At 42.2% G+C, this 18,472-nt stretch overlaps 1 protein-coding gene across 1 annotated transcript in view; it reads left to right on the forward strand.

Annotated features, from left to right (window-relative positions):
• TANC2 (tetratricopeptide repeat, ankyrin repeat and coiled-coil containing 2) overlaps nt 1–18,472 on the forward strand; it is a 710,755-nt gene that overhangs the window by 610,781 nt on the left and 81,502 nt on the right. The window contains 1 exon segment of the mRNA XM_073607675.1: nt 18,081–18,191. Within this exon segment, the coding sequence (XP_073463776.1) occupies nt 18,081–18,191 (111 nt within the window).

Raw genomic sequence — 18,472 nt, forward strand, 5'->3', positions numbered from 1 at the left:
CCAATAGTATGGCACTAATTCTTCCACTGATACCAACAATGGAGCACTAATGCTCCCACTAAAACCAATAGCATCTGATGCTGGGGCATTTTCTACACCCACTGGCCACAGTCCAGCCCCCTAAACTCTGAAGGATAGTAAACTGGCCCTTTGTTTAGAAAGTTTGGAGACCCCTGATCTATAGGTTCAGCTGATTCCAAATGAAGGAAGATCAAAGTGATTGTAAAGGCTTTTTGTTTTTAATAAAACTATTTACAAACAAACATACCTCCTCTGTGCAGTTGGTTTTGCACAGAGCAGCCTCTTCTCAGTCCCTCTTTGCTGCTCCTAGCCCCTCCCTCCTTTGAGTGCCCCCCCAGCCAGCAGCTTGCTACAGGGGGCACCCAAGCCGAGTCAAAGCTTCGTGTATCCATTCAGACACGGAGCCCCAACCTGGCCCCGCCCCCTCTCTCCTCTGATTGGCTGACTGACTTTGATAGCCGCGGGAGCCAATGGCGCCGCTGCTCTGTCTCAGCCAATCAGGAGGAGTGTCCTGGATAGCTGAGAGGATCATGGACATCGCTTGAGAGAGAAGGGGCTCAGGTAGGTAATTAGGGGGTTGGTGGGGGGGGCTGCTACACACACTAGGTTTTTTTTATCTTAATGCATAGAGTGAATTAAGATAAAAAACTTCTGCCTTTACAACTCCTTTAAATGCAGATAGTAGTATAGTACAAATGGCAGGAGGCTCCAGGGTATGAACAAGGGGAAATCAAAGTGAATAGATGGCCCTATGCAGACTATGCCATCCATTGCCTGGGTCACCAAAAGGTTATTTGCCACATCCCAGCCCACCATCATTACCAAGCAGACCAATAAGTTATTTCAAGGAGTGCTGGGAGAACTTTCAGAATGCAGGAGGTTTCGTTGTGCAGACCGGGGGCACTCGTCAACAAATGCAAAGCAACGCCAAGGTGAGTACATTTCTGGAAGAGATGTGGGAATTTGTTCTGGGGGTGGTTTTGTCTTTTTGGAAGGATGTACTGGAAGGAGGCTGGATTTTTGCTTGCGGTAGTAATTTGATTTCCGGGGATTACTCTTTTTTTAACCTCTGCCTTGTGCTTATTACTTACTATTGATCATGTGCACTTTATACATTACTCTTGATCCCTGTGCTGTGTTCATTACTTACTCTTGATCTCTGCGTTACTTAGTCTTGATCTCTGTGCTCTGTGTGTTACTTCTCTCACGCCCCGCACTTAGTATGATTCTTACTCTTGACTCATGAGCTTTATGCGTTCTATACTAATAAACCCCCCGGACGTGTGTTACCTATTGCTGGCCCATGTGCGCTTATGTACCGCTAATCCCTGCACTCAGTAAATTACCCACTACGTGCGTTATGTACCCCTGACCCATGCACTCTGTGCATTACGTATTCCTGACTCTTGCACTCTGTGCATTACATACTCCTGGCCCCTGCACTCTTTATGACTCATTGTGAATGGGGAATCGCTCCTGCTGAGCCTTTGTATTTTGACAACGGCGAGATTTCCCCACTGTCAGAATACACTAATCACCTGCACCGCTGACTATATGCAAAAGAACATTTTCCAACAGGCTGGTTGTATACAAGTAGATCACCTGCACCGCTGATTGGCTTGTGTACAACCAGCCTGCCCATACATGGATTGAGATTTGGCTGGTCCCTGCTGAACTGGCCAAATTAGTTTTTTTTCTATTCTATATTTTATTTTATTTTAAGCAATTTTATACAAACAAACATAATTCAATTGCATGCACATCATAAAGTACAACATAACACAGTTTGGTTCTATCTTAAGTAGGTATACAAAATCTTTAAAGTCACCATTCTTATTTTATATATTTCCAATGAAAGTATAGACTTATGCCGCGTACACACGATCGGGATTTTGGTCGGAAAAAGATACGATGGCTTTTCCGACAGGATTCCGCTCAAGCTTGCCTTGCATACACACGAAAGTTCGCGGTGACCTACAACACTACGACGAGCCAAGAAAATGAAGTTCAATGCTTCCTGAGCATGCGTCGAATTGTTTCCGAGCATGAGTAGGAATTTTGCGTGTTGGAATTGCTACAGACGATCGCATTTTCGGATAGGAACTTTTTCCGACGGAAAAATTGAGAACATGCTCCCAATCTTTTGCTGGCTAGAATTCGGCCAGCAAAAGCCCGATGGAGCATGCACACGGTCGTTTTACGACCAAAAGCTCTCATCGTTTTTTTGCTGGCCGAATTTCCGATCGTGTGTACGCGGCATTTGACCTCTGTCGTCCTACCCTGTTTCCCCGAAAATAAGCCCTACCCTGGAAATAAGACCTACAAGGACTTTAACAAGGGCTTATATTGCCGCCATCACCGACAATCACGCTAGGTCTTATTTTCGGGGAAACAGGGTAGTTATTCACAACAAAAAGAAAAAAAAAACGCAAAAGCCCCTATTCCCCCTCTACTAGTGCACAGCCATATTCCCTGGAACAGACAAAGAGGGACCATCATGTCCATTTTTTATTAAATTTCTCCTCTCTACCTTGCGCAGTTGCAATACCCTTTTCCATAGTATATATGTCGGCTATTTTTTTTAGCCACAACGAGATCGAAGGAGGTGATTCCATAGGGCTGGAACACATGCCTTAGCTGCATTTAGAGAACTTGCCAAATTTCGATCCATGTATGGCTGGCTTGAGTTTGAAGACCAGGAAAGTAAGAAATCCTCATTTGCATGCTTGTTCTGTCATCCAAGCAGCTAGAATATGTAGAAGGTAAGGTCAGTAATGGCATTCACCATGTTTCCCTCATGGCAGGTGTTCTCTAAAGGAAAGCAGTATATGGGTGTTGGATTGATTCTTGGGTTTTCACTTACAGGGGACAAATACTGTACATATGGTTTTACATTCTGATAAAGTCTTTCTAATTACGTTTTTTTTTTTCTTTCCATTTTATATACACATGAAACGAAATATCAGGGATGGGTTAAATATATTCTGTGAGCTGCTTCACTTTGAAGATAAAGCAGTGGATTGTAATTTGCAGAATATGAAAGTGGGTATACGTGTGTCATTTGGATGATCGTCACTCGTTATTGTCATGTATTAGTAATGTCATTGTACTTTCTCCTTTTCATCTGTAAGTACCCACACACATACGTTGTGGGCTCACCTGCTCAAAACCATATAACCATTGTCAGTAAATGGTGTTCTTCAAGAACCATGTAGAACTGCAGGATGACACCGCAGACCTGTGCTTCTGGGCTATTATCCTTTAAATAGCACCAACCTGTTATATAATGTTTTTAGTGAGAACACCGAACCATTCTCATCAGTTCATGCTCTAGTTGAGCTCACACTCTAATGCTCTCGTCACAGACACTTGCTCCAGGGCTACTTTTAGAAGAAGAAGTATAAACTACCAGTATATTTCTGACTGTGGAAGGAAACCCCAAGAAAAATGTAACTTACCATTTCCAGATTGTATCTGATTCTGAATAATACTTATGCCGCATACACACGGTCGGATTTATGCCGTGTACACACGGTCTGATTTTCCGACGGGAAATGTTGGATGTGACCGTGTTGTCGGAAAGTCCAACCGTGTGTGTGCTCCATCGAACATTTGCTGTTGGACTTTCCGCCAACAAATGTTTGATAGCAGGTTCTCGAGTTTTCCGCCAACAAAACTTTGTTGTCGGAAAGTCCGACTGTGTGTACACAAGTCCGTCGCACAAAAGTTTGCGCATGCTCGGAATCGAGCAGAAGGACCCGCACTGGCTATTGAACTTCCTTTTTCTAGGCTCGTCGTACGTCTTGTACGTCACCACGTTCTCACATTCAAAATTGTTGGCCAACATTTGTGTGACCGTGGGTATGCAAGACAAGTTTAAACCAACAACCTTCTAAAAAAAAATCCACGGCATCAGAGTAACTCCACTTTTGTGGGGAAAAAAAACAGCCAATAAAAACGTAATTTCCTGCTCGTGTGATGTTTACTGATTTTCCCAGAAGTCCGCACTAAGGTACAAGCCAGATTTTGGGCATCCCCTGCAATAAAAATTGTCATTTTTGGTGAGATTTTCCCAAAGGGAAATCACATCTAAAGGGATTCAGACTGATGGATTGATAATTATAAAATGACTTCAATTCACATTCACTGTGCACATGGACATAAACAAACAAACTGCTATTTCTTCAGAATAATGCCCCGTACACACGGTCGGATTTTTCGAAGGAAAATGTGTGATAGGACCTTGTTGTCGGAAATTCCGACCGTGTGTGGGCTCCATCGGACGTTTTCCATCGGATTTTCCGACACACAAAGTTTGAGAGCAGGCTATAAAATTTCTGACAACAAAATCCGTTGTCGGAAATTCCGATCGTGTGTACACAAATCCGACGGACAAAGTGCCACGCATGCTCAGAATAAATAAAGGGATGAAAGCTATTGGCTACTGCCCCGTTTATAGTCCCGACGTACATGTTTTACGTCACCCGCGTTTAGAACGATCGGATTTTCCAAAAACTTTGTGTGACCATGTGTATGCAAGACAAGTTTGAGCCAACATCCGTCGGAAAAAATGCTAGGATTTTGTTGTCGGAATGTCCGAACAAAGTCCGACCGTGTGTACGGGGCATAACAGAAGGTAGGAATCTGCAATAATGTTTGTTAAAATCCCTTCAATATACACAGATCACCCAGAGGGGAATGTTTTTTTACTCAATAAATGTGAAGTTACTCTTTAAATATAGAAATAAGATAATTGATGCTTAAGAAATGATCATTATAGGCTACCCCCAACCTGTGTGGACACTCCATGGTTGATCAATCTTGGGGAAGACTTAAAAGTTACAAAAATTGATTTTCCCATCAAATTGCTTCTGTTCCTTTAAGATATAGCCAGCTATGAAGGTGTCTACATGGTATAAACCTAAATCAGTGTGATAAAACAGGGTTATATCATTATCCAACAGTATGCTTGTTTAAAGGTTGGATCTGCTTACCATCATCTCATGTTTATATTTTCACATAGGTCAAATAATGAGGGGTTTAACCAACGTATCTGCCCAATCACTATACAGTAAAACCTTGGTTTGAGAGTAACTTGGTTTGAGAGCATTTTGCAAGACGAGAAAATTTTTTTAATAAATGTTGTCTTGATATACAAGTAGCATCATGTCACAACTGAGTATAAAAGAGAAGAGAGGCATCTCTAAGTGTAGCAATAAGATTACATTTAATGAAGGTACAACATTTAGCAACTTCTCATGGTTGATGATTGAAACAGGCACATCTAAGTATGCAGGCATCCGGGGTAAAACTGTCCACATAGACCATCCTCCGCACCGTCATTGACGTCGTCCCTTCCGAGTGGTTCAAGCCTCACTTTCAGATCGCTCTATACCACACATTGCTATAAAAAATATATGCATATAACACGCCCCCCCTAGTTTAGGAGGGAATTTTAAGGAAAAAACTTACATTTAAATGCCCATCAATGCAGCCTTAGTGTCCATCTGCAGACTTGTAGTGTCATTTGCATCCTTGTCCAGTGTCATTTGCAGCCTTTTGTCATCTGCACCCTTGTTGTGTCATTTGCAGCCTTGCCCAGTGAAACTGCAGCCTTGTAGTGTCACTGCCGTTTTTAAATATGGCGCCACCGAGAGACACAGAGCCGGTCCTGTGTCTCTTGGCGGCTCACGGCTTCTTTCGGCTCCTCTCGTAGCCCTGTGGGCGCAGCCAAGCGCCGCCGACATTCATACATAGCCGAGTGTACTCGACTAGGTTCGGCTAGCTCCGCTCAGTCACGCCCAGTCCCTGTGTTATGTCCATCTTAGGGCGGGACTGGGCGTGACTGTGAGTGGAGCTAGCCGAACCTAGCTGAGTACACTCGGCTATGTATGAATGTCGGCGGCACTCGCTCCTCCGCTCACAGTCAGCGGGTGATCGGCGTATAACACGCACCCGCGATTTTCCCCTGATTTTAAGGGGAAAAAAGTGCGTGTTATACGCCGATAAATACGGTATATCTTTTTATATGGACTATAAACTGAAGGACCTATAAATAAATGGTTGTGGAACAAATCATTTGAGTTTCCATTATTTCTTATGGGGAAATTCGTTTTGCTATACAAGTGTTTTGGATTAGAAGCATGCTTCCGGAACAAATTATGCTCGCATTCCAAGGTTTTACTGTATATTCAATAGGCAGAATGGTAAATCTGGTCATGCATTTAAAGCACCTACAAAGCAAAGAAGAAAGCGCTTCTGAGTGCAGTAATAAAACACTATAATGACAAGGAAGGGTTAAAAACACTTACAAGATGGAACTGAAAGACGGGCATATCAATAAATCCATAACATCCAGTGGGATGCCTCCTGGCAGTAAAGACAGCTGCATTTGGAAGTTTCAGCCGACCAGCGATGGTAACACTATAGCAACTTCATTGCCTGTAGTCCTTTTTTTTGATCACTTACGCTAAAGTTTCCTTCAGTTTTTCAGTTGCAGTCGACCATACATACAGTATGTACTGACAATCCTTGACAAATGGCACCTCCCAGTTCTGACCCGGAGTCTACTTTATGGTTGAATATGTTTTTTGTTTTTTTTTTGCATAAATGAAACATAATACAACAAGGCAAAAGTCGGCGATCAAAAATATCATAAAATGAACAGGAATATGAAAAGTTCACAAAATATTTCAGGGACATTTTCCATACAAACTTGACTGCTTGCAGTGAATAACGAAACAATGCAATCCAGTTTGACAGAACATATTATAGTCAGAAAGTGAGAGGGGAAACTGGAAAGGAAAAAAAGAAGAGGGAGGGCGGGTGTAGAAGCCGGAGTCTACTTTAGCTTCCTAGTCTTTGACTATAAATTTGGCCTGATTGGGCATCAGACGCTTAATGTCTGCGAGGAACTTGTTTAATATTCAGCTGTGTTTCTGCTAGTCACAAGTACATACCTCCCAACTTTTTGAGATGGGAATGAGGGACACCTATCAGCAATAGTATGCAGGCATAGGACACACCCCCTAACACGCCCTCTTAAAGGAGAATTATATAAAAAAAACAAGATTGGTTAAACCCACAAGTGCTTTTTTTACTGCTACTATTCCTTTATAATTAAAAAAAGTCGCGCTAAAAAAGATTATTTGAGAATAGCAACAATCTAGTGCCTAAAGTGATAAAAGGTAAATATGAATAAAAAATATAATTGAAACAATACCCAATGTATATAAACTCCACGATGAGATGGAATAAATGATATAGAATAAATGATATACAAAAAGGACTATTTTCTATGTGAAAAATAAATAGTGAAATAAATTAACATAGTTGAATGTGAACGGCAAAAATTAATTTCCAGAACACTATTACCACGTGCAACAATGAAAAGAAATATTGTGAAGATACTGAACATATACCCTGTGAAAAGCAAAAAATAAAGCAATAAAAATTATAACCAAACTAAAAAAGTCCATAAAAAATCCAAGTCCAGAAAAACAGTAATTATTGAAGTTCTTGCATATTGTGGAAAACAGGCAAGTAGATATCCCCCAGTGCTAGGAGAAGTGCAGAGACAGACTTGCTGAAGTGACACAGGTGCATGGGCAGACCTCCACCGTTTAAAACAACTGCCTCTTACCAAATAGAGTTGGTCTCTAGATTATAGGAGACCTATGGAACGGATGGCTGCAACCCCAGCCAGGGATCTAGAACAGCAGACACTTGTTGTCATCCGGGACCCGGAACTCGCTCCGTCACACACAGCGAATAGAATAAGATGGCTCCCCATAAAAGAAATAAAAGCTCCACATAGCATAAAAACCACGACTTTATTTAATAAAGAGTAAGATTGCACTTACACAATGGTTGTAAAAAACAAGCATCAAAAACGCCGGCCGGCTGATAAACTCCCCGTGTCTTCCGGGTGTACAGAACGCGGTGTCGTCGGGACGTAGCTCCTCCTCCCCACGTCGTTTCGTCACAACAGGACGTGGTCACGGGACTTTTTTTAATTACATTAGATTCACGGTTTACTACCTTTAGTCGCAGCTTTTCTTATTGTGTTAGCGCAGTATTTTTTTAACCTTACTATTCCTTTATATTGGCTTTTGGAATTTACAAATGCAGCACATTAGAAATCAGTTGAAAGGTTTAGTGCTGGAAAACCCTTTTTGAAAGATAAAAAGTGCATTTCATATACAACTATATAGATCAGACCAAAATGAGGGACAGATGAGGAGGAATGAGGGACATTGCTCCAAATCAGGGACAGTCCCTTGAAATCAGGGACAGTTGGGAGCTATGCAAGTGGCATATAATCAGTGATCTTTGAGGTCTTTGACATTCCGTGGTTTCATACATCAATACTTTAAAAGCCGAAATTCAATCTCAGATTTTTTCCTTTCCTGCCCCCCCCCCCCCCCCCCCCCCCATAAACATACTTGTGCATTATTAAAGGTGTCAGCCTTGGGGAATGGGCATTGCATACCGACTGCAATGCAACACCCAGATGCTGAGCCTCCATGATTGGAAGAACTGAAGTCCATCCAATAAATAAAATGGGTAGGCTACAGACAGTTAAGGCCTGTACACATGAGCAGAATATCGTACAAAAAATACCGCTTTCGATCATCTGATCGTTCATAAACAGCTTTTTGTCTGAAATTTTTGGCCGAAAATTACAATACAAAGATATTACGTCACTTCCGAATTTTTATTCTGTCTTATGGGAATTTTCGTACTTTAGTAACCTATTCGTTTTCGATATGGAGACCAGCATGCAAAATAAAACGGACGATCATTCATCCGATAATCTCATCGTGTGTACCAGGCTTAAAGTGGATGTAAACCTGAATTTTTTTTTTGTTTTGATGTCATAATGTAGAGTATAAGTTTTCTTATCATTTGAGCCCAGTCTTGTCACAAAGAGTTAATCCATCTCTGAGCAATCCTCTTTTATTGTTCAGTGAGATAAATCTTGACAAACAGAGAAAAACTTTGTCAAATCCTCCCCCTTGCTGTGAGTGACAGGTGATTTACATCTCATGCACTAGCCTAAGACATGCATTATTTTTTAATTCCCTCCCCCACTCCTTTCTTCAGCAGCTCTGCAAGGATTGGCTGTTCCACATCTCAGCATGATTTGACATGCTGAAGTCATGTGATTACTTTCCTGTCTTTTCACTGGATGTTAGAGATCATAGCAGAAGTTCAGTGTAAGAAATCCACAGGAGAAAATGCATATTGACAAGGGGAGTGTAGAGGAGGGCGGGGAGTCTACTGACATCACGACTCCACCCACCGAGCTCCAGACAACAGACCCGCCCACAGAATCTGCAGTTTTTCGGGTCTCATAACAGACAGAGGGGAGACATTTGACAGGTAAAGATACATGCAGGAGGCATGTATATCCTTATAGATAACCCCTATGGCAGTAGTTTAGAAAGGATGACATTGGGTTTACATCCACTTTAAGCCTGGGGGCGGCCAGGAAATGAGGTGAGCTGGATCCATCTTATTTCCTGCAGCTTCTAATGCATATTGTGAGAAGCTCACAGTGTGCTGTGAAATCAGAGTAAACATTTTCACTGCAGGAAAGGAGCCTGTACAACTGTGCAAGGCTAAAAATGAGGCTGGAGTTCAGCTGTAAATCTTCATTTGAGGAAAAGAACGGATTTGATTAGTCAATTACCTGTTCAAGAAATCCATTAGTGCAGTTTGCTTTATCTCAGGAAGGAGAAGTCAGACAAAGATCTGCTTTTTATAGACAATGTTGTGTGTAGAATTGGGTCAGGACTCGGTCAGGGGTAGTGATTCTGAAGCCTGGAATACAGAGAGAAGCATGCCGGCCATGTTGGCTATGAGAACTTGTCAAATTAGTGGATTTAGGCACAGTGGTCACAATTTGTTTAAAGTGATTGTAAGGGTTTATTTTTTGTTTTTGTTTTTTTAAATAACAAACATATCATCTTTACCTCCACTGTGCAGCTTGTTTTGCACAGGGTGGCCCCAAACCTCATCTTCTGGGGTCCCCCGACGGCTCTTGCGGCTCCTCCCCACATCAGATAACCCCCTAGGAGAAGCGCTCTCCCGGAGAGGATTACCTTGGGAATCCAGCATTTGGCGTTCATAGAGGCCAAATGTATGACTCAGCCCCGCCCCCCCCGTCATTGGATTTGATTGACAGCAACGGGAGCCAATGGCTGTGCTGCTATCAATCTATCCAATCAAGAGCCAAGAACCCCGGGCAGAGAGACAGCGCTTCCCCGCTGGGTCATGTTCCAGGACTCAGGTAAGTAGAATGGGGGGGCTGGGGGGCCGGTCACTGCCAGGTGTTTTTTTCACCTTAATGCATAGGGTGCATTAAGGTGAAAAAACACGAAGGGTTACAACCCCTTTAACCGCATCCTGACCGCCTCGCGCAGATATACTGCGGCACAAGGGCACGTACCTGTACGTTGCCCTTGAAGAGGCGGCTTGCGGGGCACGCACGTGATCGTGGGTCCCACAGACCCGATGTCTGCGGGGATACCCGCGATCCTCTCACGGTGAGGAAGAACGGGTAGATGCTAATATATACAAGCATCTCCCCATTCTGCCTAGTGACACTGTCACTGATCTCTGCTCCCTGTGATCAGTGTCGTGTCACACACAGCCCCTCCCTCCCACAGTTAGAAACGCTCTCTAGGACACGCTTAACCCCTACATCGCCACCTAGAGGTTAACCCCTTCACTGCCAGTCACATTTTTACAGTAATCAGTGCAATTTTTTAGCATTGATCGCTGTATTAATGCCAATGGTCCCAAAAATGTGTCAAAATTGTCCGATGTGTCCATCATAATGTTGCAGCCATTACTAGTAAAAAAAAAAAATTAATAAAAATGCCATAAAACTATCCCCTATTTTGTAGACGCTATAACTTTTGTGCAAACCAATCAATAAACGCTTATTGCGATTATTTTAACAAAAATATGTAGAAGAATCGGTATCGGCCTAAACCGAGGGAAAAAATTTGTTTTTCTATATTTTTTGGGGATATTTATTATAGCAAAAAGTAAAAAATGCGTTTTTTCAAAATTGGCGTTTTATTTTGTTTATAGCGCAAAAAATAAAAACCGCAGAGGTGATCAAATACCACCAAAAGAAAGCTCTATTTGTGGGGAAAAAAGGACGTCAATTTTTTTTTTTTTAGAGCCACGTTGCACGACCGCGCAATCGTCAGTTAAAGCGACGCAGTGCCGAATCGCAAAAAGTGCTCTGGTCTTTGGCCAGCAAAATGGTCCGGAGCTGAAGTAGTTAATGAAAAAAAAAAAAAATCAGTGAAAACGAGCGTACACCCCTCATTGATTTTTGTTCAATCTGGCAGCTCACAAAACTTACAATAATTTATTACAATGCAAGTGTGATTTGTCACTAAATGGATGTTTCCTTCAGCTGCCCGCCCTCCCACACCCTCGCCCCAATCCTCAATAATATGATCTTGTACTAGTGGATCTATCTTTCAGTTTTACATTTCATTAAAGTTCACATTTCACCTCAATCAATAAATCATACAGCTGTTGGCATTACCAAATCAATTCTTATTTGGATTTTTTGGATCTTCACTGCACCAAACCAAAGTTGCACAAACCAAAAACATTTGAATATAAATTTTTAATATTCAAAGCAAGCTCCCCATCCATTCATGTCCCTGTGCTTTATTTTGCTGACAAGTCCCCCCCCCCACAGCATTTCTGAATGTGGCCATCTTGAATAAGGCGGATGATAGATGGATCATTTACTTTCTGGAATCCATCTGCCCTTAGTTGAGGCATGCAGGCAGGAGGGTCTGCTCATCTGAGAAAGCCCATCCTCCCCTCCTGAAGACTCCTGGGATGTATGACATTGTTTGCCTAGACATGGAAACAAGGAAGTACTCGCAGAAATAAAAGCTTTGTGGGTGTATATCATCAGAGATGACAAACAAGTCTGTAAATGAAACCGAGAGTGCACTGGCATAGTGTAAGACCCTCAAAAAAATCTTTAATTTGATATTGTACTTACAAAAATGATATAAAGAAACGCTTCATACATTTAAAGAACATCTCATTGACCAATGTAATGCACTCATCTGTCCATTACAGCGTCATTCGAAGACCAGCCTCTAATCTCTGGCTAAGCGTTTTCCAGGCAGCGCTTCTTCATCAGAGTCAACCCACCAATACTAGGAGACTCCTATATACTTAGAGACTACTCTTCAATCAGCTTATAATTATACACTATTACAATAAAAATACAATAATAAAAGTTACAAAAAGTCTTGTCTGGTAAAAGAGCAGTGAGTTCAGATTAGCATGACATAATAACAGCACCACTCAGCAGAAAGCGCAGCCTGCATACGTCATGCGCAAATGTGTCCCCATGTACAAATCATGGATGAAACTGAGGATTCTATAACTTTTAACATCACCATGGATAAGATTTACGTAGGCTAGTGTATTCTCTGTATATATCTAAAAAAAAAAAAAAAAAAAAAGACTGTAGTTCTGCTTTAAGTAACACATCACTATGTATAATGACTATACCACCTTAAAAATGTATGTATAATGATGTATACCACCTTAAAAAAAAAATAAGCATAATGTTAATTGAGGTTTGTTGCTTATTAAAAGAGAAGTCTGTTTTGTTTTTTTTTTCTTGTTTTTTTTAAGAATTATACTTACCTAGGTGGATATAGCATCAATCCAATGCTCCATCTGTCCCCTGGCGTCTCGAACACTGAAAACCGAGTGATCAAACACCGCTGATCGTTCTGTTCTCATGGCTCCCTGAGCAGAGAGCTGTTGAGTGATGACTGTCAGTCAGCAGCTGTCTGCTCTTCTCCCTTCCCCCCCTCACGCTCACTGGAGTGCAGGGCTGTGGAGGGGTGTGGAGCGGCCTTCTCAGGCTCTGAGCGGCTCACCCAGGCATATGGGTGGATCCCAACTTCACTGTTGTGATCTTGCCTGAGCCTTGACTAACTCTGTGACATCAGCTGACAGCGGGCTTCAGCTGTCTGCTGAAAACAGGTCACAGGAGTGCAGGGAGAGTACATGGATTGAAAACTGGCTACAAGGGTGAGTTCAGAGGGTGGTGATAAATGGGGAGTACTCGGAATGGTCAGGGGTGGGTAGTGGGGTCCCCCAGGGTTCTGTGCTGGGACCAATCCTATTTATATTGTTCTTCAATGACCTGGAGGATGGGATAAAGAGCTCAATCTCTGTATTTGCGGACAATACTAAGCTAAGCAGGGCAATAACTTCTCCGCAGGATGTGGAAACCTTGCAAAAAGATCTGAATAAATTAATGGGGTGGGCAACTACATGGCAAATGAGGTTTAATGTAGAAAAATGTAAAATAATGTATTTGGGTGGCAAAAATATAAATGCAATCTATACCCTGGGGGGAGAACCTCTGGGGGAATCTAGGATGGAAAAGGACCTGGGGGTCCTAGTAGATGATAGGCTCAGCAATGGCATGCAATGCCAAGCTGCTGCTAACAAAGCAAACAGAATATTGGCTTTCATTAAAAAGGGGATCAACTCCAAGGATAAAGCGATAATTCTCCCGCTCTTCAAGACTCTGGTCTGGCCTCACCTGGAGTATGCTGTCCAGTTCTGGGCACCAGTCCTCAGGTAGGATGTACTGGAAATGGAGCAAGTACAAAGAAGGGCAACAAAGCTAATAAAGGGTCTGGAGGATATTAGTTATGAGGAAAGGTTAAAAGCTCTGAACTTGTTCTCTTTGGAGAAGAGACGATTGAGAGGGGATATGATTTCAATTTACAAATACCGTACTGGTGACCCCACAATAGGGATAAAACTTTTCTGCGGATGGGAGTTTAAAGCGGAGTTCCACACAAAAATGGAACTTCCACTTTTCGGAACCCTCCCCCCCTCCGGTGTCACATTTGGCACCTTTCAGGGGGGAGGGGGTGCAGATACCACTTCCGGCATAGACTCCCTTGGGAGTCTTTGCCTCTTCCTGTCCCTCTACGCAGTCTCCTGGGAAACACACAGGTCCCAGGAGATAGCGGGGACCAGTTACAATGCGCAGCGCGACTCGCGCATGCGCAGTAGGGAACCGGAAAGTGAAGCCGCAACGCTTCACTTCCTGATGCCCTCACCCAGGATGGCGGCGGCAGCTGCCGAGAACCGAGCGGGTTCTTAGTGTCGGCTGCCGACATCGCTGGACCCTGGGACAGGTAAGTGGCCATTTATTAAAAGTCAGCAGCTGCAGTATTTGTAGCTGCTGGCTTTTAATATTGTTTTTTTTAGGCAGTTTAGGTGGACTCCCTCTTTAATAAGACACGTGGCCACTCATTAAAATTAGAAGAAAAGAGGTTTAACCTTAAACTGTGTAGAGGGTTCTTTACTATAAGAGCGGCCAGGATGTGGAATTCCCTTCCACAGGCGGTGGTCTCAGCGGGGAGCATTGATAGTTTCAAAAAACTATTAGATAAGCACCTGAGCGACCGCAACATACAGGGATATACAATGTAATACTGACATATAATCACACACATAGGTTGTTGGACTTGATGGTCTTTTTTCAACCTCACCTACTATGTAACTATGTAAGAATGAACTGCCCTCTTGTGATCCACAGAAGTAAAGCTTTGGCTGTACTTCTCCTTTAAATAATGGAACATCTACTAATGGTGGAAATAACACCCTCCCCCCTCTAAATTCAGATAACTTAAGAACTACTTCATCCCTGTTCGGAACACTCAATCCTAATTAATTCACATCGCAGATCATGAAAACCAAAACACCTTTATTTGTTCAATATATGAAACTATTACCTTAGGCAGAAATTACTCGGCCCACATTACCACACAGGTCAAGCTGTTAGACTTTAGAAGATGTATTGCATTCATGCTAACTACTCTACATGGGTAGATATGTTCTAGACAAGATGCAGACAATTGTCTTTAAAGAGACCCTGCACCAAATTTAATAGTATCATTTTAACGTGATTGGAAACTTATTTTTTTTTTAATTTGCTATACTTGCTTGCTCTGTGCAATAGAATTACACAGAGCAGCCCTGATCCTCCTCTTCTCGGATCCCCTGCCCGTGCTCCTGACTCCTCCTCTTCTCTTTGTGCCACCATTGGAAGCTGCTTCCTATGGTGGCACACCTGTGGGCTTGATCCCAAACTGCACTATAAACACAGACAGTGCAACTCAGCCCTGCCACGCTCCCTTATTAAAGAATTTCATTGACAGCAGCAGGTGCCAATGGCTATCTGGGAAACAAGAAACAGAGGGCGCACCAGCCTAGGGCATTACCTTTGCTAAGAACTTTATTGTGTTAAAAAATATAGATGTATACTCACAAAAAAACATCAGCAATAAGTTAAGGCACAGCACATAGCACTCAGAGCGACCTGGTCACCTAGACAAGTAGACAAGCCACCTAGACAAGTCTCAGATGCAAGAAGGCTGACGCGTTTTGAGAGGGGAATCCCCTCTTCCTCAGAGATTGGCTCTGAGTAATGTGCTAGGCTTTGTTCCTTGTTTTCTAGTATTTCGTCTTGCTCTCTCCAGACCGCAGTGATGTATTGAGGGTAAGTATAATGGGGTGCTGGGGGGATCCTGCTGCACAGAATGTTTTTTATCTTGATGCAAAAAAAAAAAAATGCATTAAGATAAAAATCCTTAAGTCTTTATAACCACTTTAAGTTCATGTAATACTGTTTTAATTAACGAAATGCCACTTTCTAAGCATCAGAAAAAAATGACAAAAAGCACAACGCTTCTGAGTGTATCAAATTGCTCCTTCCCGCCTGCTGCTCACCTCTCCTCCCCAAGCTGCTTTGTCACCAGGGTCTGGCAGCTGATCCCGAACAAACTCTAAATCCAAACATCAAAACTCCATCAGATAGTGCAAGGATATATTTTCATTTTACTATAGCTCTTGAACAAAGCAATGAGAATTGACAACTAGCAAGCACCAGTGCTGTGTTTGGGGGGGGGGGGGGTGCCTTTGTTAAGGGGCAACATCACCAGTAAGCCATCTACTTTAGACACCTCGCCTTTGCCTATCCAATAACTTGTCATTGTTATAAATTGCGATGAGTGACTTCTCATTATGACACCAGCCACATGGAATAATACCCAGGCTGCATAGCAAAAAAAAAATCAAGTGCAGCATTTCTTATCTCTTGATTAATGAAGGGATGGAAAATTCCAAAGGAAATGATATATACAGTTTAAATATATCATAAAGCTAGTTTATCTTATGACATTCATTTACGGAATACCTTAATCTTTCCCAGGTTTTCAGAAAGGCTGTTGCAAGTCCTACAATATTATACCCTGTACACACGAGTGGACTTTTTGAACGGACTGGTCCGGCGGACAATCCGACCGTGTGTGGGCTTCATCAGACCTGCAGTGGACTGTTTCTGTAGAAAATCTGACGTACTTTAGATTTGGAACAGGTTTCAAATCTTTACGTCGGAACTCCGCCGGACCCAGTTCCTATGGAAAAGTCCGCTCATCTGTATGCTAGTCCGACAGACGAAAACCGACGCTAGGGCAGCTATTGGCTACTGGCTATGAACTTCCTTATTTCAGTCCGGTCGTACGTCATCACGTACAAATCTGTCAGTCATTGGTGTGATCGTGTGTAGGCAAGTCCGTTCGTTCGAAAGTCCGTCGGAAAGACTGTCGGACCTTTGTTGACGAAAAGTCCACCCGTGTGTAGGGCAGGGCATTAGAGTTTGCATATTGTTTGCACCGTGTTGAATATTTTGATAAATTGTTGTGGCAGCCTATGGACTGTCAGTACACAGGTCATAGTGACAACCTGTCGGCAATACCGGTCGTAGTTAAAAAAAATAAATAAATAAGTATATATATATATATATATATATATATATATATATATATATATATATATATATATATATATTTCTCTTTGTCTTACACCAAGGACACCATAGTATTCTTTTTAAGTAATCTGTAAGCCTTTGTAGATGGTTGCACTGTAAAATGTGTCAAACTTCACTTACACTAAATAAATCCTAGAATGCTTGAGTGATCTATTGGAATATAAATAGTTCCTAACTAGATAAGTAGGTAGTTAGATAGATATGTAGATGTATAGTTGACCATTTTAAGGAACGTGGCATTATTGACCAATACAACCAATGAGATATTTGCTTTCATTCTCTAACCTGCGCTACAAAATTAATAGCTGGAATCTTACTGGTTGTATAGAGCTAACTAACAAGCGGGATTTTAAAATGATTTCAAACTTTAATTGCATGGTCATTGTTGCCAGTACTGTTGGCCACTCAGTGGAGCAGATACGAATATTAAAGTGGAACTGAAGGTCATTTCAGCTCTTGCCTCTTCTTCCAGTAACTCTAGCTGCTAGCACGTTTCCCCCACTTTAGTTCTTCTTTAAATAATTATACTGCTATTATAGGGTTCCATTGTTTCAGGATCTTACTGCATTCAATGTCCGCACATTTTTCATCACTTGTACTAACAGTGATGTATGCACGGTAATAGACCTTCAAATGTCTCCAAACTGTTAATTTGCTATGATCATGTTAATATGTTCAGATCTTGCACTCTCTCTTAGGGGATAAAGTGACATATCAGCCATGTGCCTTTATTTTATTTAAAAAGTCCTAATTAGCAGTTTCTCTTGATGCTTGTATACAATTAATCCTGGCCGATACTTCACCAGTGTCATTGTTGGGGGAGAAGGGGGGGGCTGCATTCTGCACATAGCCCCAGAAAAGAATGCAGAGCTGACACATGGCAGTTTTTCCAGTACACAAAAGAGGAGAGGGGAAAAATTAGGGGTAACATGATCTATGTTGGACAGTGTGTTTGCATGCTGTTAACGGTTTCCATCTGCTCAGTGTGCTCACAGCCTTTTTTCTCTTTCTTTCTTTCCTTTTTTTTTTTTTCTTACCTTATTCCCCCTTTACCTTTTGTCTTCTTCATCACTTTCTCCTCCTACTGCCAACCCTCCTCCTGTCCCTTTCCTTTTCACCTCTATACTGCACCTCTTAGCCCCACTGAGGAAAGCAAAGTTTGTGGAGAGCCCCAGAATTCCAGAGTCTGAACTTGGATCCCCAACCCTGAGCTCATCTCAGAAACTGGACGCTGATGCATACCTGTTGGGTAAGTGGACAGCTTTAGTAGTAGCACATGGTTTTCAGGGTCAAATGTGATGGTAGAGGAAGTGACAACTGTCAGCGGTTGCACTAGAGCCCCTTAATGTAAACCAGATGGTGTATTATTGGTATTCATTGGGCATTACTGGAAATCATTTCACTATGCTGCCTTCATTATCTGTTCTTCGTATATGTGCTGGAAACCAGTGACATTTTTCTGTAAATGTAGCCTCTTTTTTTCCTTCTGTCAGTGAAAAGTAAAAGTGACAGATTGCCCAAGCCCAGTAA

Source organism: Aquarana catesbeiana, linkage group LG12 (assembly GCF_042186555.1).
Source record: "Aquarana catesbeiana isolate 2022-GZ linkage group LG12, ASM4218655v1, whole genome shotgun sequence".
NCBI lineage: Eukaryota > Metazoa > Chordata > Amphibia > Anura > Ranidae > Aquarana > Aquarana catesbeiana.